At 36.4% G+C, this 20933-nt stretch overlaps 1 protein-coding gene across 4 annotated transcripts in view; it reads left to right on the plus strand.

Annotated features, from left to right (window-relative positions):
* The first annotated feature begins 3235 nt into the window (after window positions 1-3235).
* LOC127837013 (pyridine nucleotide-disulfide oxidoreductase domain-containing protein 2-like) overlaps window positions 3236-20933 on the plus strand; it is a 36189-nt gene continuing 18491 nt past the window's right edge. The window contains exons 1-9 of one of the 4 annotated variants that reach the window (XM_052363705.1): window positions 3236-3358; window positions 3527-3666; window positions 4239-4258; window positions 6348-6441; window positions 7159-7232; window positions 10642-10800; window positions 15974-16130; window positions 18043-18195; window positions 18533-18681. In XM_052363705.1, the coding sequence (XP_052219665.1) occupies window positions 3540-3666; window positions 4239-4258; window positions 6348-6441; window positions 7159-7232; window positions 10642-10800; window positions 15974-16130; window positions 18043-18195; window positions 18533-18681 (933 nt within the window). In that variant the 5' untranslated portion in view covers window positions 3236-3358; window positions 3527-3539. The other 3 variants (XM_052363707.1, XM_052363708.1, XM_052363709.1) reach the window with 3 other exon arrangements.

Genomic DNA, 20933 nt, shown 5'->3' on the forward strand with positions numbered 1-20933 from the left:
ACTGATTGTCATGTTTTTTCACCGATCTAGACCATTTTCGAACTCGTCCGAGAAATCAATTAAACCCATGCTTTTACCAAGTTTCATGATGATTGGGCCAAAATTGTGAGGAAACAGTAATACTGAACATTTATCGTGCTCTAATATACCCACTATATGCATCTTCTGACGATCTACAAACCTGAAACATAAAAAGCGTTGCAACGAAAAACGATTGAATAATTTGGAGAGTTCTGTTGTTGTCGTTATATTTTGTGACACTACGAGGATTGCCTATATACAGTACGAGCACGTACGGATGACCGAGTGGTCTAAGGGTTAGACTTTTACTCCAGGGGTCAGTGGTTCAGGCCCAGTTGAGGGTTACTTTTTTTCTTTCTTTAAGTTTATTCTTGTATTTACTGGAGCTTTTTATATTCAATATTTACATTTATCAATTTAAAGCATTTAATGACAAACTTCAATATCTGCCAAAATCGGTGGAAAGTTCCCTTTCAAAAATCTTTTTTTTTTCGATACGCACCTTTGGCAAGAGATGATGAAAAATTGCATACAACGATTGATCTCGACGAATGATGACATATTACCACAGCACATGGCTTTTTACGTATTAAATATCACCAATCATCTTTACAGCCGATCGCCTATGGTTTAAGATCATATGAATGTAAATACCACGATTGATCTCCATGCCAGACCGACTCTCCTTACAGTAGATGGGTCTTTAAATTTCACTAACGTTCTCAATGCTGATTATCCATGGCCACGATAGAGACTACTTGACTATTTAAATATCAACAATGATCTTCACACCTCTTCGAAAAAGGCCACAGTACTAACTTGAGCTCGATTGGTCATTGTCGGCTCGGGTACTACTTACATGTACCCCGGGTACTCTTTAGAATGTATTACACTTACATGTACCCCGGTAAATATACTACTGGAAATGGCCCGGCAGAGGCTGACGCGTATCCCCACGCCGCATGTTTGACCTGGGGGCACCCCAGGGTTGGTAATGGGGCCATGCATAGTAGAGATTGACCGTATTGTCATAAGAGATGTTCAGTATCAATTGGAAGTGAATCGGTGTAGAAAAGAGGAAGTTAAATTGTATAATAATATAAAACAAGAGATGTGTTTGGGAGAAACATAATTGCCCCTCCTGTGCCGCTTTGATTTATTTAAAAAAAAGTCATTTGGCAGGTTCATTAGTTACCTCCCTTTAAAGCTTATTACTTCCCTTGGATTTGTTTTTTTTACCTTGGACCTTGAAGGATGACCTTGACCTTTCGTCACTCAAAATGTGCAGCTCCATGAGATACACAGGCATGCCAAATATTAAGTTATCTTCACCGTCTATCATCACCACCGGAAATAGATGACCAGCGGAGCGAAAGTAAAAAAAAACAACCATGGAAATCAGTGATTATTTACCTAAAATAGCTAATAATTAATCGCTCCTGGATAACCAGTGCATGTTAGGCATCTTACAGAAATATTAATATGTCTAAAAATGTATATATATATTGCAATTCGTATTGATGAAGCGTTATTTACACAAATTTATGACTGCTTGGTACCGGTTTGAAATTGGTACTTCTCGAAAAACAGCTTTTCTTTTATGATTGCATGGTTTGTCATCGTGTATGGAGTTGATTTCTTATTCTTATAGGCAATATATACCATCTTAATGCTATTTCTGGTCTTGGTTTGATTATTTTTCGTGGAAATCTATGAAAATAAAATAACTATAGTGTACGGCGAATAGTTGTTTATGGCAAAAGTCGTGTACGGTGAATACAGTTGCAGCGTATTGGCATTTTAACACTAAATAAATAAAAAATAAAAAGACCATTTTCTAAATTATTGACTATAGTCCTTAGTAGATCAATTAATGATGTTTAAAGAATAGTTATCCGAATAACAAATGTGTACAAATTGTAGGAATAGGAAAGTTGGTGATTTCTAACATTTGCTTGGCAGCGCTATGACTCTCTATAGGGATAAAGTCTCGCACATTCTATTTAAATCGATTAAATATAACTGAATAGAATGATTTACCCTTGCACTTGAAAGGAACAGTAGCGATAATTAGCAAATTTTGTTAACGAATCTTCAATTAATATAAGAATCTAATTTTGTTATACGCCGTACACATCAGGTGCTATTCGCCGTACACAACGAAGTTTATATTTTAGCCAAAATGTGCATCCTACCTAGATTTTTGGGCTTAAGCTTTCAAAAACCGATAGTTTATATAATTCTATTTGCACACCATTGAACAATTCGGCAAAATTAGTATACCTTCCTCGGATAAAAGGAAAAAAGATGTCAAAATGAACTTAACTTTCGGTACCAGGTAGCTGATGATTGATATATTTCAACATTCGAACGTATTTATAATGAACTCCAACTACTTACGATAGAAATGTGATATGTCCATTATTTATTTGTCACACAGTTTTTGGAAAACGTTCGCGATAAAAATGGTACAACTTATTCTTTACACGAGCGCTACATCTTGCGTGATGTTTTCTTTCGCTTCGCTGGTCATCTATTTCCGGTGGTGATGATAGACGGTGATCTTCAATATTGCAAAAGTTATGGCCAATGCACCATACCGGGGACATAAAAATGAGTGAAACTCTCTGACCCGGCCCCACCCCAACCCCCATAACTTTTGACCCAGGGGTCAGATCAAAATTCCAAATAGTGCAGGGTCGCACATATGCTCATAGCTACCATGTGTGTACGTTTTAAGGTGCTAGTGCTTATAGTGTAGAAGATGATAGTGGCCAGGACGGACGGACAGACGGATGCACAGACGGCAGAGATAACCGCAATATCCCAGGGGATTAAAAAGTACCCGGGAAATTTAACGCTAAATCGGTCGTTCCAAAGAATTTAGCCCATATAAAAAGTACCTCTAAATTCTTTGCTCGTCTTAAATAAGACTACTATCAACTTGCCAATAGAGAATCACATGCCAAAAAACATTAAATATTTCCATCAGAATTTTGTCCTTTTGGCTTTTGTGTATACTGTATATGACAAGATATAAAAATAAATGCTATTAGATCTATATCATTTTTCTGTATTATTATTTTGCAGCAGTACACTTCTGATATTTTGCAAAAATGACCAATGCAAGAACAACAACGAAAAAATATCATATGATCACAAAACTGGGTAGTTATGATTAAGTGTAAGGTAACCTATAAGCCTTGAACACAATCTCTTGGTTGACACTGAACTTTAATTGCATTCACCCCTGACCCTGTGATATCAATTGCAAAGAAAGAAATTAACCTGACCCTGTGCACAAACACGTCTGCTTTAGCGTTTATTGGAGATAGTAGTGAGTTAAGATAGGGTTGACAATTGTCTAGTTCATTGCATAGTATCGCTCTTTGTTATTGTAATTAGGATTTTCAATTTAATAACTTCCCTATCTTTGCATTGTCGCACCGTGTTAAAGGTGCAGTTTGTGTCTTTTTCGACAAAATATATGAATACTAATTTTCAGGCTTCAAGTTAGTATGTTACCGATAAGTTATCGAACGAGATCTGGTTGTGTGTTTGCATTGGGTAGATACTTCTCAACCAAGCCTGGAGTGAATGGAAAGCAGCTTAAATCTTCATATGATGCCATAGTTATTGGAGGAGGTAACATGATGAATTATAATTGCAGAAAATAAAACAAAACACTGATTTCACTTTAGATTTTAGTGGTATTGATTAATGAATGATTGATCATTCAGGAAAAAAATAGGCATGTTTAAATATAATTGATTAAAAAATATATACATATGTGTCATTAACATACTATAGTAAAGTGAAAAGTCCTGAGCTTCAACCAAGGATTGAACCAGGGTCCTCCCAAGTGATAAGCAGACACTTTAACTGTGTCACCCTAGAGCTTGTGCAACTGCAAGGATGTTTGTTGGAAGTGACCTTATTTTTCTAAAAAATAAACATGTTGTAGTGCAGTGCATGTTACAGTTAAATGATAATTCACAGATATAAGATGGTTGTTTCTCTCATTTGCTTTATATTTTAGATCAAATAGCTATTCAAACTCACAACACATAGATAACAAGGGCCTTTGGCTATATTGAGTAAAAATGCTGGTGACCATCACTGATTCAGTTTCTTACAACACAATCAATATTGTTATTATTGTTGTGTCCCTGTTTACTGTTCCTGTAGTGCATGCCTGTTAATTTTGACATTTGCAGGTCACAATGGCTTGGTGTCTGTATGTATATTCACAAGAGTACTGCATTTCCTTTATTCCATTGCAATTAAACAATTCCCACAATTATCTGTTACAGTCTCAACATAGTTAAACATATTTCATGTATAATATACATGTAATTATTGCAAATTTATATTTAACAAAAAATGTTATTTTTGCTCATTGCACTTACTGAGGCATTTTGTGGCATGACATTTTGTCTAAATTTGCATAATCTTTCTCATGGCTATTTTATCTTTCAATAGGGAAGACAACTTAGCCAGTCCACTATGGGATAAATTAGTGAGGGAAATGATTAAATTTGGAAGATTACTGGTACATTAATAACATAGTTAAAATTGGGGAATGCAGTTTTGAATGAAGTTCTGATTAGTTTTAGATCGGTCATTGTGGACTTAGGTACACTACTACTTAAAAGTACCCTGGGTACTCTTTTAAGTATACTACAATGTAGATGTGGTACAGAAAAGATACTCAAAATACCCTAGAGTATGGTTAGGTGCCTTTAGAAGTATTTTGCATACCCTGGGTATTTTGTAGTATACTTACTATACTTAAGAGTACCGGGGATACTTTTAACCCTTTCTCTCTCAGAAGTCAAGTAAAAATGGCGTTTGCAAACAGCATTAAACCAGAAAGGCTTGCAAGTAACTTCCAGTCTGTTCAGGTTTTATGCTGTTTGCTGCTCATCAGTATCTAAGGCTTGGAAGTGAAGCCTTTAAAACTTGAATTTAGTATGAAAAGTCTTTAATCAAATTTATCTTTCTGAGCTAGGCCTACACATGCATTCAAATGCATACCTACCGGTAAGTGGGAAAGGGTTAAGGGTACCCGGAATACTAAAGTAATACATATGTACCTGAGCTGACAACAGCCGATTGAGCCTTACTGATTGGGTGAATACAAGTTTATGTTTATGGCAGTTTTGTTCTTATGTGTTTTTGTTATAAATTATAATTGGTTAAAAATGGTTGAACAATGATTTGCAAATTGCTGCAATTATTCAGCATTGCAATCTATATCTACTCCTGTACCTTTATCCTTTATAGCAAACATTGCTCATTTCCAACCACGACCTTGATATGTTTCATAGCCTCCAAATAGCTACACACTACGCAATTGCATTGTTTATATATTGAAGATTTAAGATTGGCAAAGAATGTTTTTGGTCTTTACAAGTGGATGCTCAAGTTGTAAAATGGAAAAAAGATAATGGCGAACGAAAATTTATACCCAGCAAGAGCTGTGGCCTTCTGTAATATTAATATTGCAGATTGTAAAGTAGGGCTTGCACTGTGATTAGCTATATCAGCCAATGGCTACAAATAAACAAATTGAGCTGAAGAAAACTGTATTTGGCTACAGCTTTTTCTTCATAAAACCTCACACAAACACAATAATAAAAATAATAACCCTGTTTTAAGGTTATTTTGGTTCAAGAAAATTTTAAGCCAGGGGTAGCCCTTTATAGGCTTATCTGGGACAACACTTATCTCACATATGCATGAGCACAGTCCCAAAATGAGACTAAATTTTTTATCACAATTGTATTCTGTATGTAGATCTGAAGAAGTCAATCGTGATATTACAGAATTTGAACCTTACTTTGATCATGTTTTTTGTGTAATGCAACCATTATTAATATTCATAGGGCGGGACATGCTATGCCTTTTTTTAATGTAATATAAACATACAAGATATTTTTATTTATTATCTAAGAAATTAGTTATATAGATCTTTGTGCTTATTTATTTAATTTTATTTTTAAAGGCCAACAGCATTGTTTTGACGATATGACTTTGCAACATCAACAACTTTCCGGTATTGCCATAAAATATGTATGTTCATTCTAATTATGCTTGCTAATTTAAAAGAATGTGATGACAAACTTGTTGTCATTTCATTCCATGATGTATAAAACTACTACAGGAAACTCCAATAATAAAATATTGTATGAAATGACATATCATGGCAGATCCTACATATCTTTAACATGTCGAGTGCTTCCTTTTGACAGACAAATACATTTTCTGTTTCATCGTGATCCCAGAGCTCTTATCAGTATTCCTGTTTTGTTCCTGTTTTCCAGGCGGCCTATCTTCAGAAGAGTGGACTGAATGTGTGCGTACTGGAACGTAGGCACGTGATAGGGGGCGCTGCAGTGACTGAGGAGATAGTGCCTGGTAGGCGAGGTTTAACCCTTTACCACTTAGAAACGTAATTTGACGCCATTATAGTCCCTTACAAAGTTACATTTAATTAAAAACCTTTCTTACTAGATTCAAGTTTTTAGGGCTTCATCTCCAACCCTTAGATACTGATGAGCAGCAAACAGCATAAAACCTGAACAGACTGCGAGGTTTAGGTTTTATGCTGTATGCTGCTCATCAGTATCTTCGGGAAATGAAGGCTAACAATCTTGAATCTTGTAAGATAGGTCTGAAATTTAATTTGATTTTCGAAGGTACAACAAACGTGTCAATGTGCGTATCTGTGGTAAAGGATTAAAGGGACCTGGGCTGGTCTTTAAGAAGTTCTTTATGGTCTTTTTCTTTTACATACTGATTCAGTTTAATACCTAAATTTAACCACAGTGCAAATTGTTGGACAAGCCAGTCTCATTCATGTCATTTTAAGTATCAAAAAAAACATCTAGAGGATAAATGCTTACAAACAAATGTTCTCATTATGAACTTTAATATCATTTATTTTATTGTATAATAAATGTCATTGAATTTAATAGTATGTGTACTCTCATAACAAGTACACTTTTCATTGTGTAATCATGCTAGCAAAATGGACCACAGTTTGTCAGTTTCATGTGTCAACTGCAATGTGCTCAGCATGATGTCAGAATATTTTCTACATTAGATAAAAAATTATTTATTTTCACACTTCAGGTTACAAGTTTTCAAGGGCGTCATATGTTCTCAGTCTTTTGCGACCACAAATTTACCAAGACCTGGAACTAAAGGTGAAATAACAGTTTTGAATTCATTGTTTGTGCTGGGTTTGTTTTACATAATTGCACATTAAAGGGAATATTTATTGTTCAATCTCAATTAAACTTTGTCAGAACATTCGTCCAAATGATATCTTTGCCAATTTAAAACTGGGTCATGTGGGGTAAAAGAGTAGGTTTACTTGGTCAAATTTAAGAAAAAGCTTATGATATCTCTAGAGACCACATCTACAAACTTACCAAGAAATGTGTGCCTTTTGATATCTCTGCCGACGTCAAAAGAAATAATTCTGAACTCTGTTAAGGCCACATTTATTGTCCCAATCATCATGAAACTTACTCAGGGTATACAACTCAGTTATAAAAATCTTATGAATACTCAAGTGGCCACATTCACATCCCAATCTTAATGAATCTTGGTCTGGACATTTGTCCCAATGATATCTCAGCCAAGTTCAAAACTTGATCATGTTTTGTTAAGAAGTACATGTATATCAATATGTATGCATTTAATTAAAGAAAAAATTGTGACCAATATAGAAGTGACAATCTTCATGGAACTTGCTTAGAACATTAAATTAATTAAGGACTTAAGGCTGCAATTATTTTATACCGAATTCTGACATTTTGTCTGTTTTTCCCTAAAAAAATATTCCCAAAACTATTAGTTTTCAACTTTTCTTTAAATGTTTGGCTGATCTTGCTCAAAGTCTCACAGTTGAGAGACACTATTGAATATATAGTCCAACATTTTTGTGTTTTAAGTTTTCACTCCTCTTAAACTTCGGGTAGAATCTCAATTAAGCTTTTACAGTTTAATGACCTTGTTGTGTACTTGATTGTAAATAAAGGAATTCTGATAATTAAAAGTTTTGACTGAGTTATTGCCCATGGTCTTGTTTTGTTAGTTTATCTGGGCTAGGTTAAACAAGAAATATCTTTAAAAAAAGATATACGGCGTAAATAGTTTAATGAATGAGATCAAGGATAGCGAATGTCTTTTTCTGTGCAGTTCTTAGCTGCATCACACGCAGTACGGGATGTTACGGGGAGTTTTCGCGGCTTATTTTACATTATAACATATTGCTGGTCATAAACCTATAGATACAAAACAGAAAACCAAAAGAAGAATGGAAGTGAAATTTAAACATATGAGTCAACCGGCCACACGAGAACAAACCTGTTTTAGTGGTCTGTCGGGCATTGCTATTTGATTCGATTATTAACAGTATCGAGAATCATCGTGCTCATGCTTAAAGTGATATTATGGGCATTTTGCACTGTTGAATTGAGCTGAAAAGAATTAACAGGTCAAAATAGTTAGTTAAAATGTGGTTACTGATCAATTATCTGCAACTCACCTTGCTACCAGTTGTTTATAAAAATATATTTTATATTCGATATTCTTACGTGAACCACCCAGTCCTGTAAGCCGAAATGATCCGTAAAACAATATTGTGTCTTTGTGTCGTATGAACAAATCTGCACTAAAACTAAATTTAGGTTCAACTCGTAAACGCATGATCAGTTGTCAAACGAAAGTACGGTTAATATTCAAATGCATTATTTTTCTCTTTCTGGTATATTGTTTTAGTATGTTGATGCTGCATTAATTACTATAAGTGTATATGAAGTAGAAACATCAAAAAAATCAACGGTTGCGATAGACACCTATAAACTGTTACATGCTCATAATATCACTTTAGTACATTAGGCAATATGGTGGAATAATTATTGTTAAATTTATTAAAAATAATATTTATCATTGTTTTGTTGAAAACACATTAAGAATCTATTATTGACATACCATAATTATATTGCTGAATATCTTCTTTTAACATATTTCTGGTCTAAAGAAAATTCCAGGTCACCTAGTTCACGGATAGCGTCTTTATTATATAACGATTATTTTACTGACCGCGAACTCCGGTGATGACCTGTATATAAACTCTGAATGTCCGCGACTTGACCCGAAACCTCGCGGGTTGAAATGCAATTCTTTAAAGTGAGGCCTCGCTTCCACTGCTCTTTATACTTTTACATGTTAACATGTTGACAGGAATATGGAAGTAAGTACTAAATATGAGAACATAGCCTTTTAAGTATAAACGCTTTTGCGCTGATAATACTCTGAAAATAAAAGGTGTACGCACAAACTGTATTGATGTCGAGAATTGAGTGTAAAACTGTTCTATCTATTAAGCCTTTTCATTAGAGATAAAATTGTTTCATACAGTAAAACAGTGTTACAAAGACGCGGATATGTTTCCAATGTTCTGGTGGTATACTCAAATCAGCCAATGGAATAAATGAAGTGTATTCATTCGTACCTAGCCGCGGGAAATTTTATTTGAATTTTATTGGACACTTACAAAGGTCAAGTCAGGGTGAAAAGCTGGCTTATGCAGCTTACGCCGAAAAATGAGTGTGTTTAACCCATTTATGCCTAGTGTCTAGAAAAAAGGCCTTGGCAAACAGCGTAGAACCAGATGAGAAGCCACATGATGTGGCATCTCATCAGGGTCTGCGCTGTTACCTCAAAGGAATTTTTGTAAGAAATATTCTAAATATAGAAATAAATATACTAGGCATCCCAAATTTAGGAAATAAATTGATCCAATTCAGAAGGATGGGAGAGTTCACTATGCATAAATGGGTTAAAAAAAACATGATTGCTTGGTGTAGGCCTGTAGGGGCGGTTTTTCTTATAAGTTTATTGTGAAACCTTGTGTACACTACCTGCTCAGAACAGTTTAGTTCCATGCAGCTGGAGGACATGTAGCCCTCCTGTTGATTTATTATCCCCCATCAAAGGCGGAGGGATATTGTTTTGGCGTTGTCCGTCCGTCCGGAGCCATATCTTGGAAGTGCTTTGGGGGATTTCATTGAAACTTGGAATGAGTATATATATGGATAAGAGAATGATGCACGCCAAACGGCATTGTACAACATCTGTTCATAACGGAGTTATGGCCCTTTGTATCTTGAAAAAATGCTTTTTTGTGTGTGTCCGGAGCCATATTTTGGAAGTGCTTTGGCAGATTTCATTGAAACTTGGTGTGGGTATGTATATCAATAAGAGGATGATGCACGCCAAATGGCATTGTACACCATCTGTTAATAACGGAGTTATGGCCCTTTGTATCTTGAAAAAATGATTTTTTGAGTGTCAAATTATGACACTTTTGTGTCCAGAAGCATGTTGCGGGGGATATTAATTCAACGAATTTGCTTATTTAAATTAAAATAGTTTGTGTTTTCTTTAGTATTGTCTTCTCTTTTAGAGGAAATGAGAAAATATAGTAATTTTATTGTTTCAAAAGGCAAAATTTTATCAGTGTTTTACCACAAACTCACACATTCATCGGGGTTATTTTTGTCATTAGTGTTTCAGATTCTAGTGGTCATTGTCTAATTACAGAAATATGGATTGAAGGTGTATCTGAGGGACCCAAACGCTTACACACCATTGATCGAACCACAGACTGTAAATGGACAGGAAGTGAAGTCACTTACACTGGGCAGAGATGCATCTAAAAACAGAGAACAAATTGCTCAGTTCTCGAAGAAAGATGCGCAGGTTAGAAGACTGTTAAAAATGGTTTGACTTTTACATGTATTTGTAACACAGAATAAAGTTACTTTTTTTTAATTTCCATAAAAAATGAAAAGAGTAAATTTAAAGCACAAAACAATGCAATATTAGCTCATCTATTTTTTGAAAAAAAAAAATGAGCTATTGTCATCACCTTGGCGTCGGCGTTGGCGTCCAGTTAAGTTTTGCGTTTAGGTCCACTTTTCTCAGAAAGTTTCAATGCTATTGCATGCAAACTTGGTACACTTACTTACTATCATGAGGGGACTGGGCAGGCAAAGTTAGATAACTCTGGCGTGCATTTTGACAGAATAATGTGCCCTTTTTATACTTAGAAAATTGAAAATTTTGGTTAAGTTTTGTGTTTAGGTCCATTTTATTCCTTAAGTATCAAAGCTATTGCTTTCATACTTGCAACACTTACTAACTATCATAAGGGGACTGTGCAGGCAAAGTTATGTAACTCTGACTGGCATTTTGACAGAATTATGTGCCCTTTTTATACTTAGAAAATTGAAAATTTTGTTAAGTTTTGTGTTTAGGTCCACTTTATTCCTACAGTATCAAAGCTATTGCTTTCATTCTTGCAACACTTATTAACTATCATAAGGGGACTGTGCATGCAAAGTTATGTAACTCTGACTGGCATTTTGACGGAATTATGGGCCCTTTATACTTAAAAAATTGAAAATTTGGTTAAGTTTTGTGTTTTGGTACACTTTACCCCTAAAGTATCATAGATATTGCTTTCATACTTGGAACACTCGCAAACTATCATAAGGGTACAGTGAAAGGACAAGTTGCATAACTCTGGTTGTCATTTTTACGGAATTATGGCCCTTTTTTGACTTAGTAACTTTCAATATATGGTTAAATTTTGTGTTTCGATCCACTTTACTTCTAAAGTATCAAGGCTATTGCTTTCAAACTTCAAATCCTTTCATGCAGTTACTGTACCTGGCAAGTTGAATTTTACCTTGACCTTTGAATGACCTTGACTCTCAAGGTCAAATTATTAAATTTAGATCATCTCACAAATGACCACCACACCCTCACACTTTACCCCCCCCCCCCCCCCCCCCCACCCCACCCCCCCCAATTTTTTTTTTGAAACGGTTAAAAAACAAATATTTATTTTTATTATTTTATTTTTGAAATACCGTCAAACCATCGCTCCCAAAAATCCCCTCCCCCCCCACCCCCCCACCCCCCCCCCCCCCCCCCCCCCCCCCCCCCCCCACCCCCGAAATTTGTAATTTTTTTTTTGCATTTTTTTTCCGCATTTTTGGAAGATAATGTAATAAATGTCCACACCCCCACACTATACATCCCTCTTCACTCCACCCCTCCCTCCTTTGTGATTGAAATTGAGAGTCCCTTCACCTTTAAAAAGAAAATAGATGAGCGGTCTGCACCCGCAAGGCGGTGCTCTTGTTTTATTGTCCCCTACCGGTTTCACTGCAGGGGACTTATGGTTTGCGCTCTGTGTGTCCCTCAGTCTGAGTCTGTCACACTTTTCTGGATCCTGGTATTACTTTAAAAGTTCTTCATATTTTTCATCAAACATGAAACATGGATAGATGGCAATATGGACATTATGCACGTCATTTCATTTTGTTCCTAAGTAAAAAATTTGGGTTGCTATGGCAGCAAATAGACTAGAAATACTGCTGATAATGGTGGTTTTCTGGATCCTGCGATAACTTAATAGTTCTTCATATTTTTTCATGAAACTTGAAACATGGATAGATGGCAATATGGAGATTAAGCACATCATTTCATTTTGTTCCTACGTCAAAAATTTTGGTTGCTATGGCAACAAATAAAAATAAAAATTCTGACAATGCTGGAATTTCTGACAATGGTGGAGCTGGTAGGGGACATATATTGCTTGGCAATAGTCTTGTTTTTTACATGTTGCCTAATAGGCAAAATGATCATGTATAGTAATAGAATATAATGCGCTGCATGGTGTTGACAAATCCTCTTTCCTGCTGGCCATGTTGAGTGGCCAAACTCTTTTGGTGGGCTAATTCATCAAATTCATCTGACTGGGCGAGTGTATTGTCTATGTGTACAATCGTAATCAAAGCGGTGTAGGCGCTGAAGGCCTAGGGCTAGTTTTAGTGTGACGTAAAATGCATTTACTTTGTTTTGTCCGAATTTCTCCCTTTGTCCGAATTTATACGGATTGACCCCAGCGATTGAGTGCAGAAGCTCAGAGACTGTAAGACAAGACAATAGTTGTGTATATCCTACAGTGATACTGGTTGTGGGAACGATAACCTTTTTTTCGCCTCTACAGATCTGGTAGAGGTTTGTCTACATAGGCGGTAAAGATATACAACAACAACAACATGGCCGCAAAAAACTGTTATTGTTGGCGTCAAATAAATCACTTTCAATAGCCTAAAATAGCTTCTATAACATAATTAACAGATCAGGAAAACACTCATACTTCCTTTGTAATGTGTATACAAAAGAAAATCCACTTAAGCCCAAGTCTCACTTTTGCCGGTAGAGCCCCGGTCCATCCAGGTTTGCTAATGCCGGTCGACCGGCGAGGACCGGGATGATTCGTAGAAATTTTTTAACGCAGTCACACTATTTCCGGTGCCACCCCAGTTGAATTCGGTCAACAGCCCGGCAGAGTCCTGGTCAACCCGGACTGGCTACGGTTTATCCAGGTGAAGCCCCAGCAGAGCCCCGGTTGTCGCCGGTAGTGCCCCGGTGAAAGCCGGCTGCATCCTGGCATAGCCCCGGTTGTCGCTGGTTGAGCCCCGGTGAAAGCCGGCAGAGCCCCGGTATACTGTAACACCGCTGGCACTCACCGTTTCTATACCAGCATCAGACCCCAGCAGTGCTACGGCAACGTCCCGGTTATACCCCAGTCGTCGCCAGTAATTCCCCGGCGGAGCCCCGGTGAATGCCGGTGGTGTTCCGGCAGAGCGCCTGTTTTCTTATATTATGTAGCTATACTGGGACTCTAATGGTATTCACCAGGGCGTTGCAGTAGCTCTGCCGAGGTCTGTATGGGCCCCGGTGTAGCTACGGTGCCGTCCCGGTTGTTTTCGGTGCCGTCCCGGTTGTTCCCGGTGCCACGCTTGTCGTTGCCGGTCCTTCCCAGTGACTCCCAGTTCATCTCGGAGGTATTAAACATTTTAATACTTTCCCGGTGGAGCCCCGGTTTTCCCAGGTTCATCCCGGTTGTCCCCGATGGAGCCCTGGTTCATCCGGTAGATCCCGGATCACGCAAAGGAGCTGCCCCCGCATCATAGTGAAACTGTGCCTTTACCCTGATAAAGAACAGTGTACAGATTGTGTACGTTGTCTCATGTAGAACTTTTTCGCGCTTGATTTGCGCGCTCGATCTCCGAGTAAAATATAATATCCGGTAGCTTCGTATATTTCCGAGAATGATCATGAATATTTGTTGTTTTTTTCATTTTCTTTTTTCTTGAATGTTTTGGTTAACGCAAAATGTCATAGCCATTGCTTAGCAATTTAGCTTCCAATATATTTTTACAAGTTTTATGACACTGTCATGTTATATAGTGATGTTCTGTATTTACAAGGCCGGTTATTGAGATCTGCGAAGAACTTCTTTGATTGCGCATGAATTACCGCCAAGTGGTATATCGGACTTTTGGGAATTCATTCATTTGTGGGTTTTGGCAGCCAGCCAATTCTGACTGTCTCAGAAATTTGTATCATTGCTATGGCCTTAGGGCTACGCCCCAGGCCAAAAAACACAAAATGACCACTGGTGTCAACTAAACATCACCTGCATTCTTAAATATACACGTTGGAAAACTAGATTAGCATATATACTTTTATTTCTCATTTTAAAAGCATGCAAAGGGATGCAACTGCTCTATAACTATTGGTTACTGATATATGTATGCAAACAAGCACTTTCTTACCCTTGATAAAGCTACAGCATAATGCAAATGTGGTATTTTGTGTAAACCATTGTCAGCTCTTTCTTGCACTTGTAATTTGTATCTTGTACTGTTTGATATTAAGAAAAATACACAAATAAAAACATATAAACTTAATTATAATATCATATACAAATCAATATGAATTGATGAACTCATAAGCAAGCTTTGATATGTGTTATTATGATTTCCTAACTTAAACTCTTTTTAAAGGCGAGTTTAGTTTGCAATCAATTAACGCAAGTAATATTTTGCAATCACTAAGGGTCCATTAGGATTTGTAATAATTATACCCCCAGACAACGAAGTTTAGGGGGATATATAGGAGTGAGCTTGTCTGTCTGTCGATCTGTCTGTCGGTCCGTATTAAGTGTCTTCTCTCTATTTGAAGTTGTTTTCATCTGATCTTCCCCAAACATGGTCAGATGTTGTATCTAGATGATGTATAGGTCAAGTTTGAATATGGGTCATGCCGGGTGAAAATCTAGGTTACAGGGTCACGTAGTGTGTTTAAAACATTGAGCATGGTGTCCGCTCTCTAATTCAAGTAGTTTTCATCAGAGCTTCACCAAACTATGTCAGAAGTTGTATCTAGATGATGTGTAGGTCAAGTTCAAACATGGGCCATGCCGGGTTGAAAAACTAGATCACTGGGTCACTTAGTGCGTTTTAAACATTAAGCATGGTGTCTGCTGTTTTTGTGTGAAGACAACATGCAAAATATTCTGTGTCAATGCGGCATGTGGAGGTATTTGTCACGTCTGTAACAAAGCTCTAGTTAAGGGCAAGTCCAGATTTTCAATAATTAACTAATGGTTGAATAACTAAGGGCATATTATGGTTTGCACACATTTGGAATGAGTTCTAATTAGCAATCTCTAAGGGCGAGTTTAGATTAACAGTCACTGAAGGTGAGTAATGATTTTCAATCACTAACGGCACATAAGGATGTGCAATCACCAACTTATAGCAAGTTGGGCTTTGCAATCACTATATTGGAAACCAGAATGAGTTAGAAATCACCAACTCCTTTGCAATCCTTAATTAAGGTCAAGTTAGGAATTGCAATCATTAATTAAGGTCAAGTTAGGATTTGCAATCATAAACACAAGGCAAGATAGGATTTGCAATAATTACATGTGAGATATAATTTGCAATCAAAAGAGTATATTAGTCATTATGAAAACCTCTGCTGAGCTCATAAATGCATCTTTCAGAAATATGGAGAATTTGAAGCCATGCTTGAGAGAATAGTGGATGCGATGGACCCAATACTTGACAAGGCACCTTTGGACATGTCCACCCCTTGGAAGCAGCAGTCAATGGGGGAGAAAATGGGGTTCTTGAGAAATGCCAGGAATCTGTTTAAGAGCGGTATGAATTCCTGCAAATTTATGCAGCTCTACATAGCTCTCATGTTTTTATTTTGTTTTAAAGGTACCGTCAACCACGAATGACGAAAAAAGAAAAGTTCTAAAATACCGTATTTGTTTGGTTGACGATACCTTTAAAGTTTCATTCATGAATTCAGTTTTTTTTCTAAAACATTACATTTTGAAGAATTAATGATTGGATATGTTTGTGTTAACAAATGATAATATCATGTATTTGCCTAAGACATATTAAAGAAATCATAAATATACAAAAAAAGGTTATAACATATTCATCACTATGTAATGATTCAATATCATGTGCATTTTTATGTAAATAGTGATTAATCTGGATATGATAGAGATTAATCTGGCTATGGTTGAGATTAATCTGGATATGAATGAGATTAATCTGAATATGATTGAGATTAATCTGAATATAATTGAGATTTATCTGGATATGATTGATATTTATCTGGATATGAATGAGATTAATCTGGATATGATTGATATTAATCTGGATATGCATGAGATTAATCTGGATATTATAAAGATTAATCTTGATATGATTGAGACTAATTGATCCAGCTTTGATTGATATTATTAAAAGCTTCTCCGGAAAAAAACATTTGATACATGTGTATATTACTAACTCATTTGTAAAAGTCACACAAAATATCTTGTCACATAATTATCAGGGCAATATCAGATGTAAAATTTGAGGAATTTTCAAGACCATTCATTTGGGAAAAAATGTAAAATATTAAGTGTGCCATATGAGTGTATTATACTCAATTAAACATGTAAGTCTATACTATCTAGAGAACCATATTTGTTTATAATATTCAGTGAAAAAATATGCTCACCCTATTGGCTTTTAATATTCTGTAATTCAGACACAGTAGTTGTCTATAATATTTGGTTAATTCCGACACCATAGTTGTCTATAATATTTGGTTAATTTAGACATCATAGTTATTAACCAGGTTTTCCGAAGGAAAAAACTGGTTATTAGATTGGCGAATGCGGGCGGGCTGGCTGGCTGGCGGGCGGGCAGAACAAGCTTGTCCGGGCCATAACTATGTCGTTCATTGTCAGATTTTAAAATCATTTGGCACATTTGTTCACCATCATTGGACGGTGTGTCGCGCGAAATAATAACGTCGATATCTCCAAGGTCAAGGTCACACTTTGAGTTCAAAGGTCAAAAATGGCCATAAATGAGCTTGTCCTGGCCATAACTATGTCATTCATTGTGAGATTTTAAAATCATTTGGCACATTTGTTCACCATCATGGGACGGTGTGTCGCACGAAAGAATCACGTCAATATCTCCAATGTCAAGGTCGCCATGACTAAAAATAGATTTTTTTTTAAAACAAACTTACAAAGGGGGTTAATTTTGTTTGTTTATTTCAAAAGTTCAGTTTCAGTTTTCTCCCTTTATCATATTTTTTTTTCACAATGAAAACCTGGTTTTGTGACAATTTTGTCCCTTGTCAATAATATTTGGTAAGTTTAGACACCATTGTTGTCTATAATATTTGGTTAATTTAGACACCATAGTTGTCTATGATATTTGGTTAATTCTGACACCATAGTTGTCTATAATATTTTGTTAATTCAGACACCATATTATAGTCAATAATTTTCAGTGAACCATATATGTCTCAACAAGTGTATGCTATCCAGTGAACCCTATTTGTTTAAAATAGTGTCTGCTTTCCAGTGAACAATATTTGTCTAAAGTAGTGTATACTATCAACTGAACCATATTTGTCTAAACAAGTTTATATTATTCAGTGAACCATATTTGTCTAAATTAGTGTATACTATTCAGTCAAACATATTATTCTAAACTATTCACTTAACAATATCTGCCTATAATATGGAATAAATCATATTTATGCCTGCAGCATCAAAACTGGGTACAGACAGCCTTGCATTTTACGAGCTGATGACGGCGCCAGCCAGTAAAGTGCTGGAGAAATGGTTCGAGTCCGAGCCTTTGAAAGCCACACTAGCAACAGATGCAGTCATAGGGGCCATGATCAGCCCTGATACACCAGGTAACAGCAGTAAATAGAGGAAGTTAGGTTAATATTGTATATTTCTGCATTATACTGGGAAAGATTCGCTTAATGCATGTGTAGAAAAAAGTTAGATAATATCTCAAGCATGGTCTATGTGATATTTAAGGTAGTGACTATGTGATATCTCAGGTAGTGGCTATGTGATATCTCAGACGTTGGCTTTGTGATATTTCAGGTAGTGGCTTTATGATATTTCAGACATTGGCTATGTGATATTTCACTTAGTGACTATGTGATATTTCACACATTGGCTATGTGATATTTCAGGTAGTGGCTATGTGATATTTTAGATAGTGGCTATGTGATATTTCAGGAAGTGGCTATGTGCTGCTCCACCATGTGATGGGGGAGATAGAGGGAGTGAAGGGAGCCTGGGGCTATGTAGAAGGTGGTATGGGGGCAGTGTCCCAGGCCATAGCTAACTGTGCCATGGACCGTGGGGCCAGTGTCTTTACAAACAAGGTACTAGTAGGTAGCAAATCTGAAGTTTTTTTTTAAGCTCCTATGAGCATAAAATGGTATTGGTAAGAAATTGTGATCAGTTTATGTCTGTCATTCTGCACTGTGTGCGTTGTCAAAATTTAGCTGGTAACCACTCTTGAGGCCACAATTTTTGCTTGTTGTAAGTCACATTTATAACTCAATCTTGATGACACTTGGTCAAAATGTTTATCTAGACGATATCCAAGCCGAATTAGAATGTGATCAATGGAAGTTGTAAAGATCATCTGGTCAAATATAAGAAATCCATTTTGCTTGTTACCATTCTAGAAGGAACTCTTTTTTTTTAATCTAAATTAAACTTGGTCAAAATGTGTACCTTAATAAAATCTAATCCAGTATATATCTAAGTTCTATAGTGTACAAAAACTAGGTGACCAGATTAAAATGTAGAACACCTTGTTAGCATTTAAGAAGCCGCATTTAAGACACAATCTTGAGGAAACTTGGTCAAAATCATACATGCCATACTTCCCGGATTGTCTGGGATTGTCCCGGAAATGGAGAACGTGTCCCGCAGTCCCGGAAATCTGTCGAATGTCCCGGATTTTACAAAATCCATATATACATGTACCTTATCTTAGGCTTAACTGCTCCTCGAATCTGTGTTCCCACTTATCCGCAGCATCTCCATGGCAATGCCTACCCGAATAGGTGACTAGGCTATGTGTCAAAATCGATCAATTGACAGGGGTCCTGTTATCATATCGATTGTCTCATGTTCGAAGTCAAACTTAAAAGGCCACATTGTTTAATTGGATTTAATATACTACGTTATAATTTACCTCTGCGTAAGGGCAAAGGAGTTGTTCACACATCTGAGGATTCGTGCGGTTGTGAATTAGTCAGGTGTGGATAAACCCGTGTCAATATCAATCTATAGTTTCAGTGGCTTTGTGATACCAAGCACACTCATCGGTCCATATTGTGTACTCCATAAAATCATGGACAGTTACCTCGGAGACTTTTGATGAAAACATCAATGTTGTCCTCATGGAAATTGTGCATTTCATGCATGATTCAGTTATATCAAAACATTTATTTTTTTACACGAGATTAAATTTAAAAAAAAAACACAAACAATGTGTATCTTTATCGTCTTTAAGATAATTATTATTGAAACAGTTACTGTAACATATACTAATTAAACAAAATGCAAATTGCTTATTAGGCAGGTATATTATTTTGCGTTGCTATTGCACCTGCCGCTTAAATCATTTGAACAAGATGGTGGTCTTTAAAGAAAATAAATTGTGACTCGGCAAACATGGCAAATAAAGATCGAATTAAAGATTGAGATGCACTTAGAAAAGATTAATGAAATGCCTGTGATAATCAATGATGCATATAATTGTTTTAGATACTAACAACATACTTATTAGTAATGTACTCAATTTACGATGTAAAAAAATGCGTACCAAAAATGCATATATGTCTATATATATAGCTTTATGTATACATGTCCCGGAAAATCGTTAAATATCCTGGAAAATTGAGCTCAATGTCCCGGAATTGGTCTGAAAATTAATGGCATGTATGTCAAAATGATGACAATATCTAGGCCAAGCTTGGTTCATGTGTGTCCAAAAACATGGAAAACTGGGCCAAATCTTGGAAAAAAACATAATTACCACTCAAGGGGCTTCAGTTATGACCTACTCTTGATGAAAATTGTTCAGAATGTTTATTTTTACAAAATTATTATGCCAAATTCGAATCTATATGAAATGAAGTCAAACAGAAGGTCACTAGGGCAAATAATGGAGAAAAATGTAACAACTCTACAAGCTATATTTATGACTTGGTCTCATCGTCAGAATGTCTATCTTAACAAGTTCAGGGCAATGTTTGAATATGGGTAAAAGTGGGGCCACAACCTAGGCCACCAGGTCAAGTCTTTGACAGTTGGTATACATTGAAGTCAGATAAGCTCTTTAACTGGCCCCCCCCTGTTGAAGATAACTGTTGACTCCATTGACTATCATATACAACAGGTACAGGCTCATGTATCGGCGATTTTAAGTGGATAACGCGAAGACCAATCGGGAGCGCCGTTCGTGACGTTACAATGTTCTGGTTCGCACGGGGGGTTTCCCAGACTATGTTTTTTTATCTCTCTATCATTCCGTTGATAACTAGATCAAATACAAAGATTCACATGCTCACAAATCAAGAATTTCCACTTTTAAGTAACGCGAGGATATTATGTATCG

Source organism: Dreissena polymorpha, chromosome 7 (assembly GCF_020536995.1).
Source record: "Dreissena polymorpha isolate Duluth1 chromosome 7, UMN_Dpol_1.0, whole genome shotgun sequence".
Classification (NCBI taxonomy): domain Eukaryota; kingdom Metazoa; phylum Mollusca; class Bivalvia; order Myida; family Dreissenidae; genus Dreissena; species Dreissena polymorpha.